Source organism: Pleurodeles waltl, chromosome 7 (genome assembly GCF_031143425.1).
Source record: "Pleurodeles waltl isolate 20211129_DDA chromosome 7, aPleWal1.hap1.20221129, whole genome shotgun sequence".
Taxonomy (NCBI): Eukaryota; Metazoa; Chordata; class Amphibia; order Caudata; family Salamandridae; genus Pleurodeles; species Pleurodeles waltl.
The window spans coordinates 1,159,306,624-1,159,331,368 of NC_090446.1; the positions used below are offsets into that span (position 1 = coordinate 1,159,306,624).

The 24,745-nt window shown below is 45.9% G+C and overlaps 1 protein-coding gene across 2 annotated transcripts in view; it reads left to right on the forward strand.

Annotated features, from left to right (window-relative positions):
• The window catches only part of SEC14L1 (SEC14 like lipid binding 1), a 443,723-nt gene that overhangs the window by 99,277 nt on the left and 319,701 nt on the right, over positions 1–24,745 (forward strand). For both annotated transcript variants that reach the window (XM_069200247.1, XM_069200248.1), the window contains 2 exons: positions 22,849–22,998; positions 23,085–23,216. In XM_069200247.1, the coding sequence (XP_069056348.1) occupies positions 22,849–22,998; positions 23,085–23,216 (282 nt within the window). The remainder of the gene's footprint in view (positions 1–22,848; positions 22,999–23,084; positions 23,217–24,745) is intronic.

Consider the following 24,745-nt stretch of genomic DNA (forward strand, 5'->3'; position numbering starts at 1 on the left):
TTGAGAAGGCTCATGGGTTTTCTGGCACGTAGTATAAGGCTCGCTGACCCAGGGATCCTTCTGGCTTTAGATGACAAAGTCCTTTGATTCACTGGAATTGGCCATATGTGACAGCGGTGCTCGGCAAGGTGGGCTTTGGTCTTTTTTTTATGTCATGGGTAGGTCTGCTGGGCAAGAACCTGGTGGTGAGGGTCTTGGTCAACCGGGTGCTCTCTGAGAGGTCCAGTTTGTTTAGGGGCACCCAACAGGATTGTCCATTGTCGCCTTTGTTTGCAGTAGCATTGGAACCACTGGTGGCCTGGATCTGTGTGATTGCACAGATACATGGCCTCCGGTTGGAACCGACGTGGGAAGATGTCATCTCGCTATAGAGTGATGATATCCTTCTATAAGAGGCGGCACACTCCATACCAAAAATACTGCACATTTTAAACATCTTTGAAACCTGTGCAGGGATCCGCATCAACTGGCATTTCCCCATCGGACTAGGCAATCTGGTCCAGAAGACGGATTACCCCCTTCGGTGGGTGACTCAAGGATTCTGCTACCTGGGTATTTTCTGACCCCAGATAGATATGTTCTTCAAGGAAAACTTGCATAAGATCCTTGAGGCTTATTGTCTAGATGTGGAGAAAACGCCTACTATCTCTGCCTGGTCGGGCAGCCTTTTTTATAAACTAATCTTTTTACCCATATTTCTACATATACTGCAGAACACCTTCTTCCCGACACATGCTTCCAGACAGGGGATTGGAACATGCAGGTACTGTTACGGGATGGTGGAGTACCCAGGATCGCCCTGTCACTTCTGACCGGCTGTCTGTTGGAGGGGGTATTGCCATTCAGAATCTCAGACTATATTACTGGGCGACATAGCTGGTAGTAGTCAACAACTTGGCTTTTTTGGACCAGCATGAACTGTTCTTGAAGGCAGACTGTACAGCCATGGCCCCAGACTGTTCTTTATGTTGATTATATGGGGAACAAGGACTGCCCACCTGCCCTACCCCACAGGCACGGTAGTCAAGATTCAGAAATGGGCATTGTAGAAGCTGGGATGGCAGGGGAAATTGATGCTGGAGACCCCTTGTGGGACTCTGATCTTCTGAAATGATCGCAAAAGGTCGAGGACCATAGGAAGCGCGAGCTCCTGGGTGTCTCTAAGGTGTGCGACGTACAGAAGAAGGGTGCGGTCATCTTGTTTGGGGAGTTACAGACTGAGTATGAGCTGACTGGTAGCCAGATCTTGAGGTATTAGCAGATGCGCTACATCCTGGGGAAGACAAGTCCAGGGCGACATAGAGGCAAAATCTCCGCTATAGCACAAGGTGCTTGGCGCTTCCCTGATGAGTCATGCAATGTCCCAAATTAACCCTATTGAACAGTAGTCTTTAACTGCTGCACCTACTCAGGGAGAAGTTGGAAAGGGACTTGGACAGACTTGAAGACGATGATTGGGGGCAGGCATGTAAATACCCAGGCAAGGTTGCAGTCAGGGCTGTCTTCTGCCCGATCCAATTAAAGATATGTCATAGAGCATACTATAGTCTACAGGGATGCCGGACGAGAGGGACCCTGATCCATAGGCTGTGGGAATGTCCAGAAGTTAAGCCCTACTATGGACAGATAGCTGTCAGGCTTTCCAGGATACTGGGTTATGAAGTGCAGCTCATGCCCCAGCTGGTCTCCCTGGGTATTTGAGGGGGAACAATCCTTTAATCGGTACGCCCTGCTCTTCAGCAACCTGGCCTTGATAGTGGCACGCAGGAATCTCCTTAAACACTGGGGGGGGGGGGCAAGGACATTGCCCACTATGGGGGACTGGGGAGAAGGGATGGACTCATGCATAGGGGCAGAATGCCTAGTGTACAGGGATAGGAGATGCCTGAGTAAATTCTATAAAGTAGGAGGACCCTGATGGAAACACCAGAGGAGCTCGAGTGGAGCCCTTGGGCGAGACAGAGTAGTAATTGTGGGCCCGACTCCGGCTACAGATGGAGTCCAAAGTCTCAAAAGACTTTGATGAGATCCCTGATGGTATGAGGTGAATTCTGGCTTGTTCTGTGAATTTAGAGACATCGTGTAATTGGTTGGCTGTCTGTTGCTTAAGTCCCTTCAATTTAAGGGGACGGGGTGTTCTCCTTGTTTCTGTAAAAATGCAATCAAAAGTTTGAAAAACTCAAAAAAACAGTGACGGAGGGAAAAAGCAGAGGTGAAAAGAATCTTTGAGAGTGAGATAAAGGGACTAGGGAGAATATGTTGGTGGAAGAAAGAAACTGGGTGAACTCAAGATTATATATCCATGGTATTTGCCAACCCCAACATTAGAGAGCAGTGCCGTGGTGTTATAAATTAAACGTTGCTTGCATCCTATGCTTTATATAGATGTGGTATCAGATATTTACTATCCCTTTGAGAAGAAGTAGAACCATCAGGTTATTCAGCATGTTAATATTATTTATACCCCACTACAAAGTTTATAGCAGGTGGTTCTGCTTTTTATGACAGCGATGCATTGGTAGAGCCCTGTGTTGGTCAAGGCTTGTGAATAAAGGCGTCGAGTGGTCTTGTACACAAATAGCTGTAAATGCTGCTTTTGGAGATAAGTGTGTGTGTGTGTGTGTGTGTGTGTGTGTGTGGATATATAATGTTTGAGTTGAGCTCGCACATGTTGTACTTGTGATGTTGGTGTTCACCCGTTGGCCTTGAAGGCACGGAAAATAAGTCAGTGAAACTGACATCCGCACGCCAGCGAGGACTTTTTTTTTTATAAAGAAATTTTTATTGATTTTGCACGAAAACAGTAGTAAATACAAATCAACATGATGCCAACGGGCATTTAAACAATGATGGTCGAATCCTAGGTCCCCCCCACACTTTGTTGATACATACAATATACAATCCTAAAACCTAAAAGCCTGCCGTGCCCTCCCACCTCCCCCATATCTTGTTATGCTTATTCAAACAACCTCTGGCCTCATATATAAGTTTCTCACGCTGCGCACACCAGTCCACCCCCCGTCTCCACTTAATCAGTGTCGGCGCATTCTTTGCCTTCCACTCTGTCATTATATCCCTCTTTGCCACCAGGCATGCCATCCCTAAAAAGGTCCGGTCTGATCTTCTCAGCCCAGTGTCACCCATGACCCCCAGGAGGAGGGGCACTGGCAACCTCTCCACCTCCTCTTGTAAGACCCCAGAAATCTCCTGCACAACCGCCCCCCAGTAGGCCGCTATTATCGGGCATGCCCATACCATGTGGAAGAAGTCAGCTGTGGGGCTCCCACAACGTGTGCATTCCGTCGAGGAGCGGAGGCCCGTTCTGTGTAGTTTGTCGGGCGTGAGATATGCGTCATGCAGAAAGTAGGTTTGTATTAACCGGAGGCGAGTGGCCATTGTAAGGGAGCGCGGGGCCATCAGTGCTTCTGTCCAATCCGTGTCCTCCATGGGACCCACCCTATCCTCCCACCTCCTGCGAAGTCCTCCCAGGGGGCCCGCCGCGACGGTAGTTAGGGTGCGATATATCTGGGAAACCCCTCCTCTGCCCAGGTTTCCCATCAGAGCTTTGGCTTCCATGGGGCTATGCTCGGGGATGATGTCTCCAGACTGCATGTGGACTAGTAGGGCATGGCGCAACTGAAGGTATCGGTAGAACTGTGTCTTGTTCAAGGCGTATTGTTTCTGGAGGTCCTGAAAGGACCGCATATGTGACCCTTCCCAGATATCACCCAGAGTGGAGATACCTATGTTGTCCCAGGTCTGAAGGCCCTGTAGGCCTGCAACGTGTTCCAACTGCCTCCCGTGCCATAGCGGGGTCTGTTGGGTAAGGCGTCCCCACCACCCGTCACTTTCTGAGCTGTCCGCCATCCCTGTAGCACCACTTGGGTTACATCTGGGGTATCTCGAGGGATCGGATTCCCATAATGGGTGCCGAAGATCTGTGGGTAGCCCATTGTTTGTAGTTTTAGTTTGTATGCGGGGTCTGACCAACCACCTACCACCCAGTCATTAATTACAAGTGTGTGCATCGCTAGATAGTAGTATTGGATATTAGACATGCCTAAGCCCCCCTCGTATATGTCTCTCTGACATGTTTTAAGTGACAATCGTGCGCGAGTTCCGCCCCATATGAATTGGCGCGCTAAGGAATCCATCTCTCTGAACCATTTCCTGGGGACGGGAAGTGGGAAGTTCTGTAGGAGGTATAGGAGCCTGGGGAGGATCATCATCTTGTACAGCGCTATTCTGCCAAGTAGATTCAGGGGAAGCACCTTCCAGCGCAGGAGGTCGAGCTTGATTTTCTTTGTTAGTGGCGTGATATTAAGTTCCCATGCTAACTCAGGAAGAAGTGAGATATGTATTCCTAGGTATTTGAAGCTGTTTCTCCGAACTGGGATGTTTCGTTGCCAGTCTATACAGTCGCGAGAGCGGTGTAGGGGGACTAGCAGGGACTTGGCTGGGTTCAGGATCAATCCTGAGGCTTCTGCGAAAAGTCTCAGGATTTCTAGGACGCGCGGGCCGCTTTTGGGTGGGTTGGAGATATACAGAAGAACATCGTCTGCGTATAATGCCACTCGGTCTTCCGAACCGATGGGCCAGTGCCAGCCCTCAATCAATGGGTCGTTTCTAAGTAGTATCGCCAAGGGTTCTATTACTAGCGCAAAAAGTAGAGGGGATAGCGGGCATCCCTGTCGCGTTCCACGGCCAATGGGGAACGGGTCGGAGACTACTCCGTTCACCCGGACTCGGGCAGTCGGATTAGAATATAGGAGTTTCACTAGTCCTCTGAATTTCGGTCCGAGCCCATTTTTATGCAGGACCTGTTCGAGGTAAGACCAATCCACCGTATCAAAGGCCTTTTCAAAATCAAGTAGAAGTAGTGCCAAGTATTTGTGTGACAGAGTTTGGCGGTGCGCCAAAGCCAGATGTAACCGCCTGATGCAGTGCCTGGTACTACGGGTAGGCATGAAGCCACATTGGTCAGGGTGAACCAGAGTGGGCATTACCTCCTTTAGTCTGGAGGCAAGGATCGAGGAGAGTACCTTAATTTCGACATTTAGGAGCGAGATGGGCCGGTACGCTGAGCAGTGTCGTGAAGGGGGCTGGGTTTTGGGGATCACCACAATTGTCGCTTGGTCAATCTCAGTGGGGAAGCGGCCTTGGTTTTCAGCTTCATGGTACATATTAAGTAGGTGGGGACCCAGGATGTCCCTGCATTTACTATATAGTTCTGCTGGGAAGCCGTCCGGGCCTGGGGTTTTGCCCGTTGCCAGGCTAGATATTGCACTGCCAATCTCAGCAAGGGTAATGGCCTCCTCCATTCTATTTCTCGCCTCTGGGGACACCCTTGGAAGGGTAATATTGTTTAGTAGTGGGGTCTCTCTCTCAATGGGGGGGGCGTGGGTGCTTGGCATATAGACGCGTATAGTAGGAGGCGAAGCTCTGTGCAATTTCTGCAGATGTTTTAACAAGGGAGCCCGAGTCCTCTAGGATCTCGGGTATAATTCTGCCAGCCATGGGGCGGGTGGCTAGCCAGTGCAGCAGTTTCCCGTTTTTATCCCCCCATCCATATATTCGGGCTGCTGAGGCTCTCCACATGTGTTTGGCCGACTCCAGCATCATATGTTTGATATCCTCTCTCACCCTAGTCAGTCGCCTCATGGTAGAGGCCGAGGCCGAGTTTACATGCTGGCGTTCCAGTCTTAGAGCCTCGGTTTCCATTACAGAGATCTGGGAGTTCTGGTCCCGCTCACGGGACCGAAGAATGTGTTTGGCGTGCCCTCTAAGAGTAGCCTTACAAGCGGCCCATATTATTCCCAGGGATTGAACCGAACCTACGTTAAGTTCAAAATATTGACTGAGGTGATTCCTGAGCTCCTGCATGTAATCTTTATCATGCAGGTGCCAAGCGTTCAGGCGCCACATAGGCCGTTTGGTGGGGTCTACTCCGCCTAGTCGGATACTTATCGGCGCATGGTCCGAGACCCCTCGGGGGAGAATCTCTGCCCCGGTGATGTTTAAGAAGTCCAGAGCGGGCATAAACACAAGGTCTATTCTGGATTGCGTCTGGTGGGCCGCGGACGTGTGCGTGTACTGGCGCTCTCTGGGGTGCCAGGGGCGCCACACCTCGCACAGGCCGAGGCTTTCCACCCAATTGCTTAGGGCTGAAGCCCTCTGAGATCTATTGGTGGTGATTTCCCCAGATATGTCCAGAGTTGGGTCAAGGACCGCATTGAAGTCGCCCCCCAGTAGGGTGGTCCCTTGGGGAAGTCCTGAGGTCACTCGGTGGAGCGAAAGTAGGAAGGTGTCAAGCCCCGCTGGAGGGGCGTAGGCACATACAAGGTTTAACGGGTGTCCCTGAAGAGTCCCTGTGACTACTACGAATCTACCCTGTGGGTCGGACTGCGTGGCTGTGATCACCATGGGTAAAGATTGGTGCAGTAGGATAGCCACCCCTCTAGAGCCTCTGGAGAACCCTGCGTGGTATACTCTATCATATCCTCCTCGCGCGAGCATAGGGCATCTGGATCCCAGGAGGTGGGTCTCCTGGAGGAGGACCACGGAGGGGGAATATCTACGGAGAGTGTGGAATACTGCTGATCTCTTGATCTTGTCCAATAGGCCATTTACATTTCAGGAAAGGACTTGGGTCATCAAGGGCCAAGCGTGAGGTGTGTAGGTGTTACGCAAGATTTAGTGTGTGGGTGTAAACCCAGGGACGACCATTTCCAACAATTAGGCGAAATCTTAAAGTTACAAACCAGGCTGACTAACTCATAGCCCTTTAAACCCAACTCAAACTCACCCCCCCCCCCCCCCCCTGAAACTCCCCTCCTCCCCATACTCCCACCCCGGAAGCATCTGTCGCCCAAAAACCCAACCAAAACCAGACAGCCAGCATTGCTGTCGTTGGGGTGGAGTGGTGGACCCCTCCTTTCTTTCGGATCAGTTGCAATTAGCGGTCGCAAAACGAGCATTCAACACCATATTTTAAAAGGTCTCTGGTGTCGACAACAGCAGTCCCACTGGGGCCTGCCCGAGCACATCAGGCGCGGCCAGTCTCTTCCCGCGTCCAACGAGGGGGCCGCACACGACTTGTCTGCCGAGCACTGGAGATTGACTCAGGCGACCATCTTCTGTCACTAGGGCCGGTGTCTGAGGCCCCGGAAGAGCGTCCGCCGTGATCTCAGTCTGTGAGCCTGAGTCTTGGGCCGTCTCACCGTCCGCAGGAGTGTTCAGGTCTTTCCGTCTACCTCTTCGAGATCTGGTGCGTCGCCTGCTCCTCCGAGGTCCTTCTGAAGAGGGGGGGTATGACACAAGGGGTTTTCCCGGCAGCCCCCAATGGACCCCTCCGGGCCCCGACGCCCTCCTCCGTCAGCCAGTCCCACGCCTCCTCAGGTGATACGAAGAAGTATGCTTTCCCAGCCATGAGAACTTTGAGGCGAGCAGGGAAGAGGAGCATGTATGAAAGTTGCATTGCCCTGAGTTTTTGCTTAACTTGCTCATACGACCTGCGGCGGGTTTGGACCTCTCTGGTGTAGTCCGGAAAAATTGGGATTTTGTGGTTTTCCCATTGAAGATCTTCCAACCTCCTCGCTTCTTTAAGGATGTTGTCTCTATCTTTAAAATTAAAAAAAACGTGCGATCATTGGGCGCTTCGGGCCGCCGGGGGGGGTGCGAGATGCGAGTGCCCTGTGGGCTCGTTCAACTGCGAACAGGGGCGAGAGGGATTGGTCCGGCATCCACGTTTTGATCCATCTCTCTAGGAACTCGGAGGCCCCGTCATCTTCTATACCCTCGGGGAAGCCGATAAAGCGTAAGTTGTTGCGTCTTGCCCGGTTTTCAGCATCCTCTGCACGACGGTGAAGCTCGTTGGTTCGGGTCTGCAGTTGGGCCACTTTGATTTTGAGGTCAGACAAATCAGTATCATTCTGGGAAACTCGGGATTCCACCTCAGTGATTCGGTTTACTGCGTTTCTAAGGTCTTGTCTGATGAGGCCCATATCCACTCGTACTTCTCCGATTTTGGTTTCTACGGCTACCTGCGATGACTGAATAGCTTGGAGAATGGCGCTCACTCCGTCCAGGGTCGGGCCCCCGGTGGCTACGTCTCCCCCTCCCCGCTGGCCCGCCGTCGTCGTGAACTGATCGATTTTTTGTTGGGAGGGTGGAGGTTGTTTGTTTGCCTTGTCTTTTCCCATCGTGGTGTCCGGGGCGGGAGCCGGGTGTGTCCCACTCCCTGTATTTATGTTTTCAAGCCCAGGTTTTCAATTTGTTTTCCGGTGTCTTGGACCAGGGAAGGTACCGCCGCGTCGCTCCGCGCAGGGATGGCGGGGTGTCACTGTCTCAGGGGCGTTGTCTGGACTAATTTACTCTTTCTTGGGCTCTATGGAAGCATCTTTTGCCGGTATCGTTGAAAGATCTAATCGTTGGCTCCCATCCGGTAGCTCCCCTCCTCTCACCCTCTTCCCAGGCGAAAGGGACTCACTATAGTTCCGGGCTCAAAGCCTCACCACACCCAGGATCTGGTGTTTCCGTAAAGGGCCCCGTTTCGCCACACGCTGGCCTCCACTTCTCAGATCTGTCTCTACAAGGGTCAATTGTCCATAACTCGAGGCCTTGGAGTTCAGGCTGTTTCAGGGTGTGTGTCTCCACTCCTCGGAACCTGGTCTGCTACCAGCTCTTGGCGTGGTCCTTGGCCAATCCCCTCTTGACGGAGATCTGAATGGGATCCGGAGGTGGGCCACCGCCTGTCCCCTTCACCGTAGCAATGACAGGGGAGGAGGGGTTCTTCCGACTCGTCGACCCCCTCTCCTTCCTTCTCCTCCACTCCCGGGCCCCGGGTATCGCCTCCGTCCCCCCGGGCGGACCCGCCCGACCTCCAGTCGAGACCCGACCCCCGCGTGGCCCCAGCCCCTATTACGTACCAGGAGGGGGCCGCGGGGGGAACAAGCAGCGGCGGCGGTCTTCTCGTCCACGCCCGTCGCTTCACTTCCGTCTCGCGGCCAGGCAGGATGGATGGGGGGTCCCAGGCCTCCCGGCCTGCACCCGCAGGTCAGTGCACAGGGCGGGGCCGCTCACCTGGTGCCTTCTTCCTCGGCCGCCCGGCTACAGGGATCCGCCGCCGGGGCCCGGTCCAGGCCCCCCAGGGACTCTCTCCGGTCTTTCAGCCTGCCACGCACGTCATCAGCTCAGCTATCGGCCTGGCCTCGGCCCGGCCGGGCGCGTCGCGATCGCCATCTTGTTTTCCCTCCCGGGATCGGCCCGATCTCCGCGCGGGCATAGAGTGCAGGGTCTCCGTTTTTTTTCGGCGTGCGCGACCCCCGCGAGACCCAGGGTCACAGGGGTGTCCGAATCGGTGTCTTTCAGCTCCCTTGGACTGTGCTAATTATGGGCGGATGACGGAGGGGTCCAGAGCACTCTCAGAGTGCGACCGCCATCTTGACGCCCGAAGCCACACCCTCAGCGAGGACTTCTTATGGCTCCAGTGATGTCATACGGAGTCGCGTGCCATTCCATTGTGACATCCTCGTCAACCTGGAGAGCTAGCTCATTGGGAGTATTCAAAAGGTGAGGAGTGTCCACAGGTAGATGCTGTATCCACCAAAAAAAGCGTCACCGAAGGTAAGTAACTTGTTCTTTTAGTAGCTTACCTCTTATTCATGAGTGTTGCTGCTCAGCCCCTTTTAGTTTTTGAACATTTCCCTTCTAACGTCCAGCTGTTAAAAATAAAATATGTAATGCTAGCTTACTTACCTACCAAGAATGTCACAAGTGTGTGTTCATTTCTAACAAAATATGGAAAAAACATTCATTTATACATCTGCTTCTCTCTGCAAAACCTTCATGCAGCAGAGTTTGACAACAGATACTCCAGTATACTTTCACCGCTGTAACGTGGTCCAATGCATAATATTTTGTAAAGCAGGATCTTACAGGTTTCCACTACAGACAGCGGTAGCTCTTTGCAAACAGACTTGTTCATAATACATAACATATACTTAAATTGGATTTTTAATTAGCCCCGTGCTTCTGATTTTATGGCGTTGTTGTTTTTCTTAGTTATTTTCTTGTTTGTCCTGTCCAGAGGCATTAAATTCTCCGTCTTATTTGCGTGAGATGTTCACTTCCATGCCATACTTTATGGGATTACGTTTTTTTTATTCCTTCATTATTGAGCACTCCACTGGAATGCATGCATTTCCTTACTCTCTCCCCCTTTTCCTCTTTATCCAGCCCACCATGCCTGTTTGCACGCATTTTTCACCTACCCCCCCTCTTTCCATTTAAGGCTCTTCACCCCTGTCCTTCTCTTGCTGGCAGAGTAACATTCTTTCTTAAACTGTTTAAGTTTTTCTTTTAAAGGCTCGGCAGTTGCAAAATTCTTCTGCACCACTCGCTGCCTTTCTTGTGCCTTACGCTCACTTTTCTTTTTTACCGCCAACATTTTAATTTACCGTTGGTACGTGACAATCTGCATTGTTAGAGAATTAAATTACAAATGTCTACCATGCTTAATGATGCATTAACGCTCATGTATCATGATGTATATGTGTGCGTGCATCACAACGCATGTGTGTGCAGTGCCCTCCATCTTGGAATGAGTTTCTTTAATAGGAAATCTGTTGTAATATTGTGGACCATCCATGTGCCAGCACAAATAGCATTGGCAAAATCACTAGCTCAGTCTTAAATCTGAGATTTGTTGGGTTAGTGAATGCTTAGTGAGGCTGCTGGAAGTGTAGTAATAGGGAACCATCACCTCTGTCACATGATTACACTCTCTTTCCTACTCAAGCTCATGACCCAGAGGATTCTAACAACCGTAGAATGATAATCGCACAACTAAACTGCCCCCTGTGCTTGCTAGAAAAGTTCAGAGCAAAAGTGGTATTAAAACTAATAGTGTTGATGTTCTAGTTAATTCTGAATCTTTAATAATGACCCTTTTCCCCAGCATATCAGTGGGATCCCCCTGCTTTTTTCATATTGTTATTCAGTTTGTAGCCCAATAGATTGTCAATGAACACCTTTTGGAGCTAAAGAACTTATTCAGCCCTAAGCATTTTACACACCAATTAAAATTAAGTCTGTCCACCTGGAAATCTGAAGAATCTCTCAGATGAGCTAAAATGTACCACGAATTTTCGAAATGCTTTGTATCAGCCCAAAAATTACTAACTGTGAATGATGATTTAGCAGCCTGAACAAAAGAAAGTAATCATTGGCAAAGCCAGTAGGTCTCGCATATGCTGCTAATGTCATAGCTATGTTGTACATCAGCATCCCTGTGCAGCCTAGATAAAAGTAATGTTAGAAGAAAAACACTGGTTGCATCATAGTGCTTTTTTTTCTTATGGTGGGTGGACGAAGGCAACACAGACAATGAGAGGGTCAGAGGGAAGAAGCAGCGTGGACAACGGATGGGTGGTGGGAGGGGAAGATTCACTGGGTGGTAGGAGGGGAAAAAGCACGGGCAAGGAGAATAAATAAAATAGTGTGTGAGTCACAGCAAGCAGAGGATGGACAGCTGAAGGACACAATTCAAACTAAACTAATCAGGAGTTGGTCCGTGCTCCAAACTAAGGAGCAGGAAGTGACATGGACAAGTCTTAGCCAGTCAGGAGCTAACAAGTAAAAGTGACAATGAAGCCAGCGAATGATAATTGGTGGTCTCCAACAAACCCCTTATAATAAATTGCAGCGATGGCACATGCACTGTCAGCAGACAAGACCTAAAAAGCTCAAACAAGGTTTAGAAGCAAGGCTGTAGTTGCTGAGCCAGCTAGACAAGTCCAAAAGTTGATCTATTAGCGACTCAATATTTGATACCATTGGCGTTGTCAGTTGTCAATTGACTGTACAGCGCCCTGTTGCCTTCTGACTAGGTTTGCGCGATTGAAATACCATATACATGCATACGTACATGTCATCTGTGACATTATGTGAAGTTGTGGGCAGTTCGAAGGTAAGGTGTGATTTCCTACCTAGCCATAACAGATAAATATTTGGTTGACGTTATTCTTAGTAAACATTACTTGTAGCACATCTACTAATAATATAACATTTGCACCTTAATTGCTAATGTACAGTGATCAAATTATTTAGTTTTATAATAAAGCTTATATTGAAAGGCAAAGCCAGTAGGTCTTGTGGGTGGAGGGTGATTGGGTGAACTTGGGGGAAGAAACACAAAAGGAAAACAAGCATTGGCAAAGCCACTAGGTCTGACAATGTATTTAGCCATGTTGTACACCAGTGTGGCTGCTGTTAAACATGGGTGGGATAGATTTGGATAGAGTGGAGTGAGGAAGATTGGATAGAGTAGAATGGAGTGTGGTAGGAGGACTAGAGTGCAGTAGAGTAGATTGTAGTAGAGTGGGGAAGATTGTAGTAGAGTGGGATAGATTGGGGTGGAGTAGATTGGGATACATCAAAGTGGGGTAGGGGATAGTGCTGTTGCTTAGTGAAGTACGTATGTAAAAGATTTGGGTGGGTTAGATTGAGTGGAGTGGGGTAGATTTGGGTGGGGTAGATTGAAGTAGAGTGGGCTAGATTTGGGTGAAGTAGATTGTAGTGGAGTGGGGTAGATTGGAGTGATATAGTTGATTAGGGTGCAGTAGAATTAGGTGTAGTGAGGTGGGGTAGATTGGAGTAGTTCAAAGTTAATTCTGATTGCATGATTACTTAAAATCTTCCCAAACATTACAGAATATAAAAGCACAAAAATACTAAAATAAACTGCTTCATGCGAGCAAAAATACCCCACACACTACAAAAGGCTTCCTTCAAGGAAAATATACATTGTCTAATGATAACAAGAAACATAGCAGAAAACACCAATTCATGCTCACAGCAGTCAAAGGGTCACAAACAAGCTTATGTATAGTACTTAAAAAAAGTGAGAAAAAATTGTGAGTGCAAATTGGTGCCTTCCAGAAAAATAACAGACCCTCATCCCACAATTACTGTATACAAAGTGCAAGAAGTTCTATTACCAATTAGCTTTGGGCCGGTTAAACAGTCAAAGGGAGGGCTTGCCAAACTGGGCAAATGTCCTAGTGCTTGAAGATATAGGCTTTGCATTTTATGCTTACATTTAATGGAGTGGGGTTGATTGGGGTGGGCGTAGATTGGGGTAGGATGGAGAGGTGTAGAGTGTGGTAAGTTGGGGTAGAGTGGAGTAGGGTGGATTGGGGTGGACAAGGGTAGAGTAAAGTGGGATAGAGCAGGGGAGAATTGGGTAGAGTGGCGTGGTGTAGATTGTAGTAGAGCAGAGTGGGGTGGGATGGACTGGAGTGGGGTAGATTTGGGTAGAATGGGGTGAACTATATTGGGTTAGAGTAAAGTGGTATAGATTGGGGTGTGGTGGAGTGGGTACAGTGGGGAAGAGAGGTCTTAGGTGGGGTTTATTGGGGTAGTGTAGAGTGAGGTGGAGTGGAGTGGAGTGGAGTGGAGTGGAGTGGAGTGAGGTGAGGTGGGGTGGGGTAGATAGGAGTAGGGTAGACGACAAAACAGGAGCGGTCACTTTGGTACATGTAAATGGGCCGCATTTGTGATAAGAGTTTTAACTGCATGAAATGACCAGGTCACGTAGATGCAGCATATCCTACCAACAGGGTGCCTTCCAGCGACCCTATTGTTTTTCAATTAGTGCAACTGCAGTCCTCATGTCAGGATTTGTAATGGGATCAGTGAAAGTACATGAGTGGTGTGTTTACTGCTGCTGACTGAAAACTGCACTGTCTGAAGCCCACCCTCAGTGGTGCTTCGGCTGGAAAAAATACAAGTGATTTTGGGAAAATCACTTGATCTCCTGGCATAAAAAATGTGAACTTGTGTAATGTAACTGGTGCTCATCCAAAGCGCCCAGTACATTTCAGTCTGGTTGAGTTCATGCTATATAAAAACGCCAAAAAATGAAATAGTACCTGTTAGACTTTTCATCCTTGGTGTGGTCTCCCTTAACTTTTTGCCTTGGTTTCCCAGGTTGTTGATGTGTGCTGGACTCTGTTTTTGCTGTTTTTGTTACTCTGGGCACTTTACCACTGCTAACCAGTGCAAGCGCTCCTATACAAAATGTGTATGTAATTGGCTTATCCATGATTGGCATATTTTGATTTACTAGTAAGTCCCTAGTAAAGGGCACTAGAGGTGCCCAGGGCCTGTAACTCAAATGCTAATAGTGGGCCTGCAGCACTGGTTGTGCCACCCACAATAGTAGCTCTGTAATCATGTCACAGACCTGCCACTGCAGTGTCTGTGTGTGCAGTTTTTAACTGTAAATTCGACTTGGCAAGTGTACCCACTTGCCATGCCTAGACCTTCCCTTTTCCTACATGTAAGACACCCCTAAGGTAGGCCCTAGGTAGCCCCAAGGGCAGGGTGCAGTGTATGGTTAAGGTAGGACATATAGTAATGTATTTTATATGTCCTAACAGTGAAATACTGCTAAATTTGTTTTTCACTGTTGCAAGGCCTGTCCCTCTCGTAGGTTAACATGGGGGCTACTTTAAATCTGATTAAAGTGTAGATTCCCTTTGTGAGTGGATAGACATGTGGAGTTTGGGGTCTCTGAGCTCACAATTCAAAAATACATCTTTTAGTAAAGTTGATTTTAAGATTGTGTTTGAAAATGCCACTTTTAGAAAGTGAGCATTTTCTTGCTTAGACCAATTCGGGGACTCTGCCTGTTTGTGGATTCCCTGTCTGGGTCAGTTTGACAGTTGTGCTGGTTTCACCTCTCACTAGACAGTGACACAAAGGGAGCTGGGGTGTAGTCTGCATTTCCTGATGAGCCATCTGCTAGGAGGGAGGGGAGGAGTGGTCACTCTCACCTGAAAGGGCTGTCTGTGCCTGCCCTCACACAATGCAGTCTCAAACCCCTGGTGATGGCTGGGGCCTGGCCTGGGCAAGGCAGGATTTCACAATCAAGAGAGATTTTCCTTTAAAGTAGGCCTACTTCAAAGGGCAAAATGGGTATAAGAAAAGCACCCAAAACCATAGACTTTAGAACACTTCTGGAAACCAAGAAGAACCTCTGAGGAAGAAGAGCTGCCCTGCCTGTGACTGTGCTTTGTGGAGCATTGCTGCTTCTACCTGTGCTAGAGGACAAAGACTGGACTTTGTGTGCCTTCAATCTTGTGAAGAACTCTCCAATGGCTTGGTTTAGAGCTTGCCTCTTGTTATTTGAAGTCTCAGGGACAGCAAAGACTTCTCTTTGCCAGCAACTGGAGTCTCTGGAGAGACTCCTACTCTGCCAAGTGGTGCCCATCCAGTTCCTGGGACCCTGAAAGGAGAAGCTGGCAGCCCAAGAGTGAGAAATCCACGCACTGACCGCTGTGCGGGGAAAAGATCGACGCAACTCCGATCGGCGGCTACAAAATCGATGCTCGTCTGCAGCGCGACCGGAAGATCGACACCCGAAGCTGGGGAAACAACGCACCACATCGCTGACGGAGGCTAGTGAAATCGCAACCCATGCTGCATGGTTTTCGGACTGTCGTGCGGCTGAATTTCTGACGCAACCACCGCTGGGCATGTAAAAACAACACAAGGCCTGCTTGGACCCAAGAGTGCTGACCGGATCAACGCATCACTCTCCTGTGGAGAGAAGAACCGACGCACGCCGACCCGACTAGAGGAGAAACGACACAAGGTCTAGCTTGTGAGTGAAATAGACGCATCACAAGCCCTTTTTGTCGCACACTCACCCGTGTGGGGTTATTTTTGACGCACCCAAGGTACATTTTCACGCTAACAGTGTTAGTGTGTGTTTAAAACTACATGAAGACTTTCTTTGGTTTTTAATTGATACCTTGACTTGTGTATTGTGGATTTTTGTTGTTTTTGGTCTTGTTTGATTAGATACATATTCTGTATTTTTCTAAACCAGTGTTGTTTATTTTGTAGTGTTTTCATTAAGGTCCTGTGTGTTGGCACAAATACCTTACACCTAGCACTCTGAAGTTAAGCCTGCTCCTCGTACCAAGCTGCCAAGGGGCGAGTGGTGGTTAGCTGAGAGTGATTCTCTTTTACCCTGACTAGAGTGAGGCTCCTTGCTTAGAGTAACCTGACTGCCAACCAAAGACCCCATTTCTAACAGTACTTCAATTTACAGCAGGAGTAGCGGACGGACAGTAATTAAGTTAAATCGATTTGTACTTCGCCCATGCTCCACACAAACACAAGGAAGACATCCAGTAAGTGGTTCCTTGAAAGTGCTGTTGAAATAGAAGGCAACAAGGAAGAGTCTTAAGGATACCAATGAATGGTATGCATTGGGCGGGCTTAAAACCCCTTTTTTAGAATATGTTTTCTAAGACACAGTAGGTTGTTGCCAAGCGACATCACATGCGTGATGCCTGCAAACTTAATCTAAACAGAGGGGAGAGTAAGGAAACATCCACTCTGAGCTTTTGAAGGTAAAATACTAAAAATATCTCAAGTAAGCTGTAGAAGAATGCAGTTAGTCGAGTCAGAATACTTTGAGACTAGGATACTGGAAAGCCATTGAATCGGGTACATACAACAGTGATGGTCAACAGTGACGGTCAACAGTGACATCCAGTTATGAGAAAGGGGCTGACCCAAAGCCCACTCCAAGCATGTAGGAAACAAAAGCTCAGACCTAGTAGACATAAATAAATCACTGCTTACAGCCTTACAGTTTCTATTGTAAATAGCTTTATGGAGAAAACTGCTGGGTGTATATGGATTTTAACTTCATACTGGGATTTAACCCAAGTGTGCTTTTTGTGGTTAAATACCTGTGCTTATAATTTCTACAAAAGAGAAGCCAATGTAACATAAACCATGTATGCAGATCCAGTACTAGTATTCTTGAGAGAGTGGAAAGACATAATAGCCCACTGAAGGCTTCACTTCTCTTGAATCACATACTCTCCCTAGAAACAGAAGTGATAACAGATTAGCGCATTACACTTTGCTTATTTACATACAAGCCATATGATATGCCTAAATACATGAAGAGCTAGATAAAACCCTCCCATAGCCACCCACTCATGTGAAAAAATTGATGCATCAATGTCTTTTCATTGGTTATACAGAGTTTTATTTTTTACTTTCACCAAAGAACTTCTTTGAAAAAGTCTGTGTTGCAGCATGCCAAGATGTATTATTCCGCTAACAACAAACCCCTCATCAACAATCCTTTTTTTCAGAGACCGGACTTGCCTTTCCCTGAAAGAATAACCAAGCACCAGCTTACAGGGTGACTCATGCCTGCCGAGAAGGCTGTAGCATTCACAAAGGTTGAGCAGTCTGTTTAGAAGTTCGAAGCCTGCAGCATCACTGTGAGGCAGACGATACTGCTAATGGTAGCACAGCAGCATGACCCCATCCTTATGCTGCAGCCAGGCTTGGGTCTGTTCGCTACTGCCAATACAAGCATATGCCTCTCAGTAATTTGTCTTACCACTAGTCTTGCAAACGTGATAGCTTGCTAGACTTAACGTTTCCCTTAAAAAAACAAAAGGCTTCCTGTAGCTTGTCAGTGCAATGACCACAATGCAGCCCACCTCGCCATATAATTCATCATCATTTCCTATGATCCCTCTCCCTCTAGTCTGCAGACACTGCTTCCTGGAGTAGAGTCACCAAAGAGCCCTTGTAATTGACTGTACATCTTCTGAGCTGGCACCTCTGTTGTCAGCAAGCCACTATTTAACTATTTTTTTTTAATATAATGCTTGTAAAACCTGAGCTAGTGAGCATATTTTGAGAAAGAATGGTTTTGCAAGTGGTGGTTCAGTTTGTGTAAAGCAGTGATTCCCAACCTTTTCACTTCTGTGGACCCCCAACCGGATTAATACTGGAACCCGGGGACCCCAACTGAATCATTATTGGAATCCGGGGACCACCTACTGAGTCATTACTGAAAGCTGGGGACCCAATCTGTTTTTATTTTCTATGCAGTCGCGGACCCCCTGAGGAGGCTTCACGGACCCCCAGGGGTCCCCGGACCACAGTTTGGGGAACCACTGGTGTAAAGCATCATTATGACAGAATGGACATTTGAGTGCCATGTGTCAGTCAATTGTAAATAAACTGATATTGATATAATTAAGCTACGGCTGTTGTAAACGTTTTAGTGACCTTGAACAATGAAAGTTTGCCCCATCAGTTTTCAAACCTATGAACCCAGTCATTGCATATAGGTGTCTGCAAAAGGTGCATCGGTTGTGATCTTTTTCTCCAGTTGGTAAAGTATATTTTTTTTAAAAGAAGTCCCTTTCACACTTACCTTTGTATTGACAGTGTTCTCTGCCTTGAGTGTGTTTTCAGAAGGAATTGAAATGGGGTTGAGGAACAGTTAGCACAAGGAAGGAAGAAAAGAGGTAGAAAGGAAGGAGAAAAGCGTGAGGCAAGTGTGGTAAGCATTAGTGATAATTTATGGAAGGGAAAAAAAGAAAAGAGGTGGGAAGGATGACGCGTCAACAAAAAGAAGGTAAGAGAAGAGTAAAAGGGGAACAAAAATCTTTCATTGTCTTAGCTTCTTTTATTTAACCAGAATATATTGGATCTAATCCGGTCTTTTCCACTTGACCTAAATTCAAATGAAAATTGTAACATCTCCAAAAATGATAAAGATTGCAGCACACAGGGAGCAGTGTTGTTTCAGACACTTAATTGGCTAACCTGTTATCTGGTCACTTAAGCTGTTGATTGGTGTAATCAGCCATATAAAGAGGTGACTGTGGTGCTCTGGTGGTGTGAACATCCCCATTGGATTAACTTGGAGGGAGGAGCGATTTTGTCTGCAGCCGGAATTAAAAACCTGAAATCCATGACTGTAATTCAAACAGGTTGGGTAAATTAAGTCTTTCATTCTTGTTGTTTTTTTATTTTATTTTTATTTTTGTATACCCACAAGGTCTTGTGCACAGTAAACATTGCTTTCAAAGAAGCAATTATTTAAATGGGACACTAAGATTTTATATCACAAAAACACGATTTGTTGCATCTTTTGTTTTCAATCCTAATACATCTCCTAGTGAAATACGAACATAATAAATATCAACTGTATCATACTGTTTTCCAAAGCTATTTTTTGATGAAAGATGTACAACATAATTGCAGCATAGTTTGACATTCCATGTCTGCTAATTTAGCGAATGACTCCTGCATAATTTGGACATCCATTGCCACATAAGTGAAGTTGCCATGTTTGTAGCTCGCCGCTGCCCTTTTTTGAACAGAGACAAACCATGGAAAAAGCACACACAGTTCAAAATTGTGCAAGACAGTTTTTCTTATATCCCCTAGTTCTTATTTAATTTATAGGAAAACTGTGACTCCTGATTTTGTATTTCCTTTTACAAATTACAAAAGTAAGTGGATGCATAGGTGGAAACGGTAGAAGTGTGTATCAGGAGGTGACTAGATGTTCGAGGTGTGACTGAGTTAAGGGGTGGGGTATGAGTAGATGTTCCAGAAAGAGCTTGAGAAAGTTGATAATCTGGGCATGAGCAGGAACGAAGAAGAAGTGTTTAAGTTTGTCACAGAATCAGAATCTTAAAATATTAGTTGAGTTTACTTCAGCCCTGCCTTATGCAGTAATAGTACAGACTTGTTTCTCTTTGTTACAAGAGTTTGCTTTTGCTTATGCAGTAATTCTTTAGGAACCACCTGTATGAAAGTAATGACTGCTGAAATATTGCAGTGGGATCCACTCTTTAGGGTTGGCATCCGTTAACAACTTTGGCAAAAAGTTAGTCTTGAGCCTCCTCTACTCTAAAGAGTACTTCTACCTTTTTGAGTACTCTTAACTCTTTCAAGACCCCTTACTCTTCTTCACTCTCATTTTCCACGGGTATTCCTTTTGCTACCCCATACTCTTTTCTCCCTCGTTCTTTCTTTGTTTCAATTTTCTTCTCTTTTTTTTGTCCTACTCTGGTTCTAATTTCTCATCTTTTTCTGTTGTTACTTGGTGTAAGTAACTGTTAATACATGCTTTTCTTATCACTTTGGGATGGTAAAAGTGGATAATGATTACCTGAGTAATCTGCATGGTCAGTGAGTTGTTTTCAGTTAGTGTTGGAAAGGCGCAGCACCTCTTGACCTATAAAAGAAGTTTGAACTTGTGTATTACCACTTACCCTAACTCAGTAGTGTAAATTCCAAGAAGGTTTGTAAAAGTTTAACTTGCCTTAAGACTACTAGTGCTATGCTAGTGTAGACATGTGTAGACCAAAATGCCCACATAACACTGCTAGTCGCAAAGAGCCAGTGGCATGTTCTGTATACCAGTGAGCCATAATGTCACTACTTCCGAGTACGAACAAGCTTTAATACTCCCTAATACTCCCCATGTTTTGATGAGACGACAAATATAAAGTGTTAAAATAGTAAATCCAAGCATGAACTGTTCAAGAGGGTTTCATTTTTTCAAAGTATTTCAGGATGAGGTGGGGATGTCTAATGAACATCCATATGTTTGCCCTATCTAGACAGCTTGAGACTGGGGCAAATGATTCAGCTCTGTGGAAATCCACTTTTGTAATTCTGTGTCCTCTGCACTTAAAACATGTTCGTTTAGAACCTTTTCAAATGGATCATGTATCTGTTTAAAAGGTTAGATGGAAATGGGTATCCTTGAAGAATACCACAGATTAATAGAGTATGTTTATAGACTGACACATGCGTTTTACCAACGTTTTGTGTCCAGTTGTTTAGGAAACGTTTTCATTTTTGTAAGTTTATAATGTGGTGGAGCAAACAAGGGCATCGTAGTCTCGCCTTGCCAAGAAAACTGAGGTGCCCCAATCGTATTAAATGTTTTCTGCCTGACATTTTAAACATATAGATGTTTCATTAGAAAAATGTTTGAGTGGAAGTGTGATGCAGATAGCTGTGAATTGACTTTACGACCTAGACTAGAGACAATATATGGAACATAATGGCACCAGCCCTTCAATGAATGACTCCTCAATACGGATAGTTGCAAATTTTCAAAAAGGGTCTTGGTGGCATTGTAAGGCACATGCCAGGATGTGGTCTCACAGAATCTCTAAAATCTATTGACTAGGAAACTACTTTCTAAATATTCCTCCTAATCGCCCTCCACCCACATCTCTCAAATGACACTCGCCACAACTTAACTTTCAGAATATTTTTTCTAATAATGCAGAGTTCTGCTGCGCTGCTCGCAAACTTTTGATGTTTATGCTATTTTACTTCCTGTTATCTTCCTTCTTCTCTTTCAAAAGCAGTATGACCCAAGAAACTGATTGGTAGGATTGTATCGTCGTGGACCTAATTTAATTAATATTTTTTCATTGAGGCTTTAAGCAGGTGGAGCACGAGATCCCTGTCCAAAGACTGTAACATATTGGCTAGTTTGTCCACATAATGACCATGATCGACATGGAAAGGTACATTTGTAAATGTTACATGATTATTGGAGTTTTGACTTCATGCTTGGTTCTTTTATGCCCCCTAGTAATTTTTTTCCTGCTCAGTTTTTTGACTAAATAATTGGCAGACAATGTATTGGTCCTCATATCTTTAAATTGTATTCAAATTTAACGTATATCCTTAACAGTGGATTGGATAAAGGACAACGTGCTGAATAAAAGGTCTTCCTGGATAGTTACCAATGTGTGCATCAAAGTACAGTCCACTGTCTTGCATGGGTGTTCTGATCTGTGAATTCTAAACCAAATATTACCACTTGTTTCAGGAAAACATATGAGACATCTTCCAGGATGTCAGTGCACAAATTACCAAGTGACTAGGTGCTTAGATAAGACAAAGAGACTGGTATTTGTTCCCAATTTTAAATGGGCCATGCAACCAAAGAAGCAAACATTTTATGACATCCTTTTATATGACCACCAGATCTTTCTCTGTGTTTTTTTCATTGCACACCCATGAAGATGTGTTGAGAGAAGATTATCTGCTGTGACATGAAACTAAGAACCATTTAATTTACTTCATCTATGACGAAGTGGAAAAATTGTTCTAAAAAGGAACCTGATGATTGAGGTTCGGAATACCTAGACATATATGACTGTATACTTTGTCAGGCAGTTTGTGGAGGATTATTTTGGGCATAAAGTGACTTTACTTCCCCCAACCACTGTGAGGGAGACTTGGAGAAAAATTAGTTAGCCAGAATACCTGCTGTATCCACAGTGTCCTTTTGCATAATTAGTCAGCAGCTAAATGTCTTTATGAGAAACAATATGCACCAGCATTGAGGAGAGCTCAAGATATGCTCCCACTCACTCAATTGCATGTAGAAGGCAACCAACCCAAGTCACATTTCATGAGCCACTCACCAAATATTGTGGAGGGCGTCATCTTTTTTGCATTACTCCATTTCCTAAGTTCATTGATTTACATCTGTGTGGCAAATATTGTGTTTGTAGAAAATATTAGAGGAAAATAGAGACACATCCCCATCTAATTGTGCACTCTGTCATCTTCTTGATGGGTGTAGTTCTTAAAAATAAGACTGAGGGGTGCCTGGATGCTTCTGCCGGATGTAGTTTTCCCATAGAGACTCAATATTGTGTTACTTAGGAAAATGCTTTCTGCCTCTGGAGGAGGGTAGAGTAAATCATTCCATTTACGTGCATTAGTAGAGTGCAGTTAAACAGTTGGGTTTCTACATGAGGCTGATTGTTAATGGGTAAGTACTGTAGCTTCTGCTATATCTTTACTTCTCAGTTTATTTTCTATTGTGCAGTATTACAGTTGTTTACTTTCCATACTAAACATTTCTATTTATGTGCATGTTTGTGCCTTCCAAAACATAAGTTTGTGATTTAGTGTGCATACATAACACTGAATCCTTACAAAACCCTTTTTTTCTTGTTCCAGGCCTATCAAAGACGTTTCCCAACCTGCCCATTAATCCCCATGTTTGTAGCTAGTGACATTGCCAGTGAATTTAAAAGCGAGGATGGTGCAATCCATGTGGTGGAGCGGCGCTGCAAGCTGGATGTGGATGCACCAAGGCTTTTGAAGAAGGTAATTACCGTTGCAACAGTGTCATTTATTGTGCAGTTTTCCTTTCGTTCTTCTGGAATTATACTAATGTTCTTTATATATTTCAGATTGCCGGGGTGGATTTTGTTTACTTCATCCAGAAGAATTCTCTCAACAAAAGAGAACGCACTTTGCACATTGAGGCCCGCAATGAGACCTTCTCCAACAGGGTTGTAATCAATGAGCACTGCTGCTATACTGTGAGTTTTGAGTTCGAAGTGGCAGTTAGGCCATGGAATGGATTTGAGTCTTAGTCTTTCTCTTTGTAGACATGCTTTGTTGTCAGTGGGGTCACCGTACAAAAAGTTTGAATTCTGCATCATGATTCCCTGCTGTGTGCCTGGAGTCCGGAACACTTCAGATTCAATATTTGTACACAGCCTGCCATTGTCCACTTGAGATGCAGCACCCTGTGAGAAGCCTATCCAAGGCAGACCTTTTCTGAAATGTAGATTGATGTTTTCTTAAGAGTCCATTTAAAACTACATTGCATAATATGAAATGTTAAAACAAGTAAAATCTGTCCATTATTGAAGGAAAAATGTAGCCCTTCTTCACAAAGCTGTGAAATAAGTCTGTCCCTTTTATGAATCCAGGACCTTTCACTACTCAGAATGCACTTTTCTGGGAGTTGCCTCCCGCAGCCAGTTCTTTTTTCCAGCTTGTGTGAAAAGAGTTTAGAGAAACCCTTTTTACCACTTTACCCGGTAGATGACATCTGTCACATAATACCCCTTTTTCTGAAGATTTTCTATTTTTCTATCAAAATGCTTTCACTCCGTGTGAAATGCCACTGCTATAGGAGAAAAAGGCAATCTAGGACCCACACAGAGACTATGGGGTGTGCTTACCATATTCCCATTTAACTAAAGAATGCAAGTCCTGCCAGAAATTGTCCAAAAAGGCATTAAAGCTAGAGAAGTTGTCCGGCTCAAGGAGATACTTGAAGACATGATGAAAGAGGAGAAAATCATCCAGGTAACCACCCTCCCCACCCCAGATTACCTAAACCTCAGAAAGATTTCCCACTGGAACAACTGCGGAGAGGAGGAAGAAATGCGAGCAGGAATAACAACCATTGCAGTTGTCATTCACGTTAGTTGTCAGCGGCCTCAGCACTGACATATTCGCAGTTGAGGGAATGATCATCACCTTCGAGATACCGACGACGTTGAGCATCCGCGGGCAACTGACCATGAGTCAACAGCAAATCCTTCACCATCAAATAGGCACAGTTGTAGTCATGTGAAAAGCACCAATCGACATCAAAACAGCCTCCATCAATATCAAAACATTCTAGGACTTTCTCCACTTCATCTGTGCCTTCTATTTGTTCAATCCAATCCTCGTCTCTGTTCCATTCACTAACTCTGGACTCTCTTCCTATGGCTCACAGGTCAAATCCAACACTAGTGTGGTTTCTCTTTTACGCCTGTGTCTAAAAAATAGACTGAGGCTCTCTGAAGAAAACAAACCACAACTGTTAAATATATCAAGTTTATGTGATGCCAATTGAGGACCCAGTGCAGCCTCCTTGGGTCTCATTCAACTTATTGCCTCCTCTGCTCTGCAACAGTGCACCAAACCATTGTCAGAGTGCCACCGTCTGCCCTGAAAACAAGAACAGTTTGCAACACAAAGATCTATGGTACCTTTGTGAAGTAGGCGTATACCTCCAGTAAATCCTTCATCTGCAACCCCACAGGAAGAACCAATTTCACCTATCTAG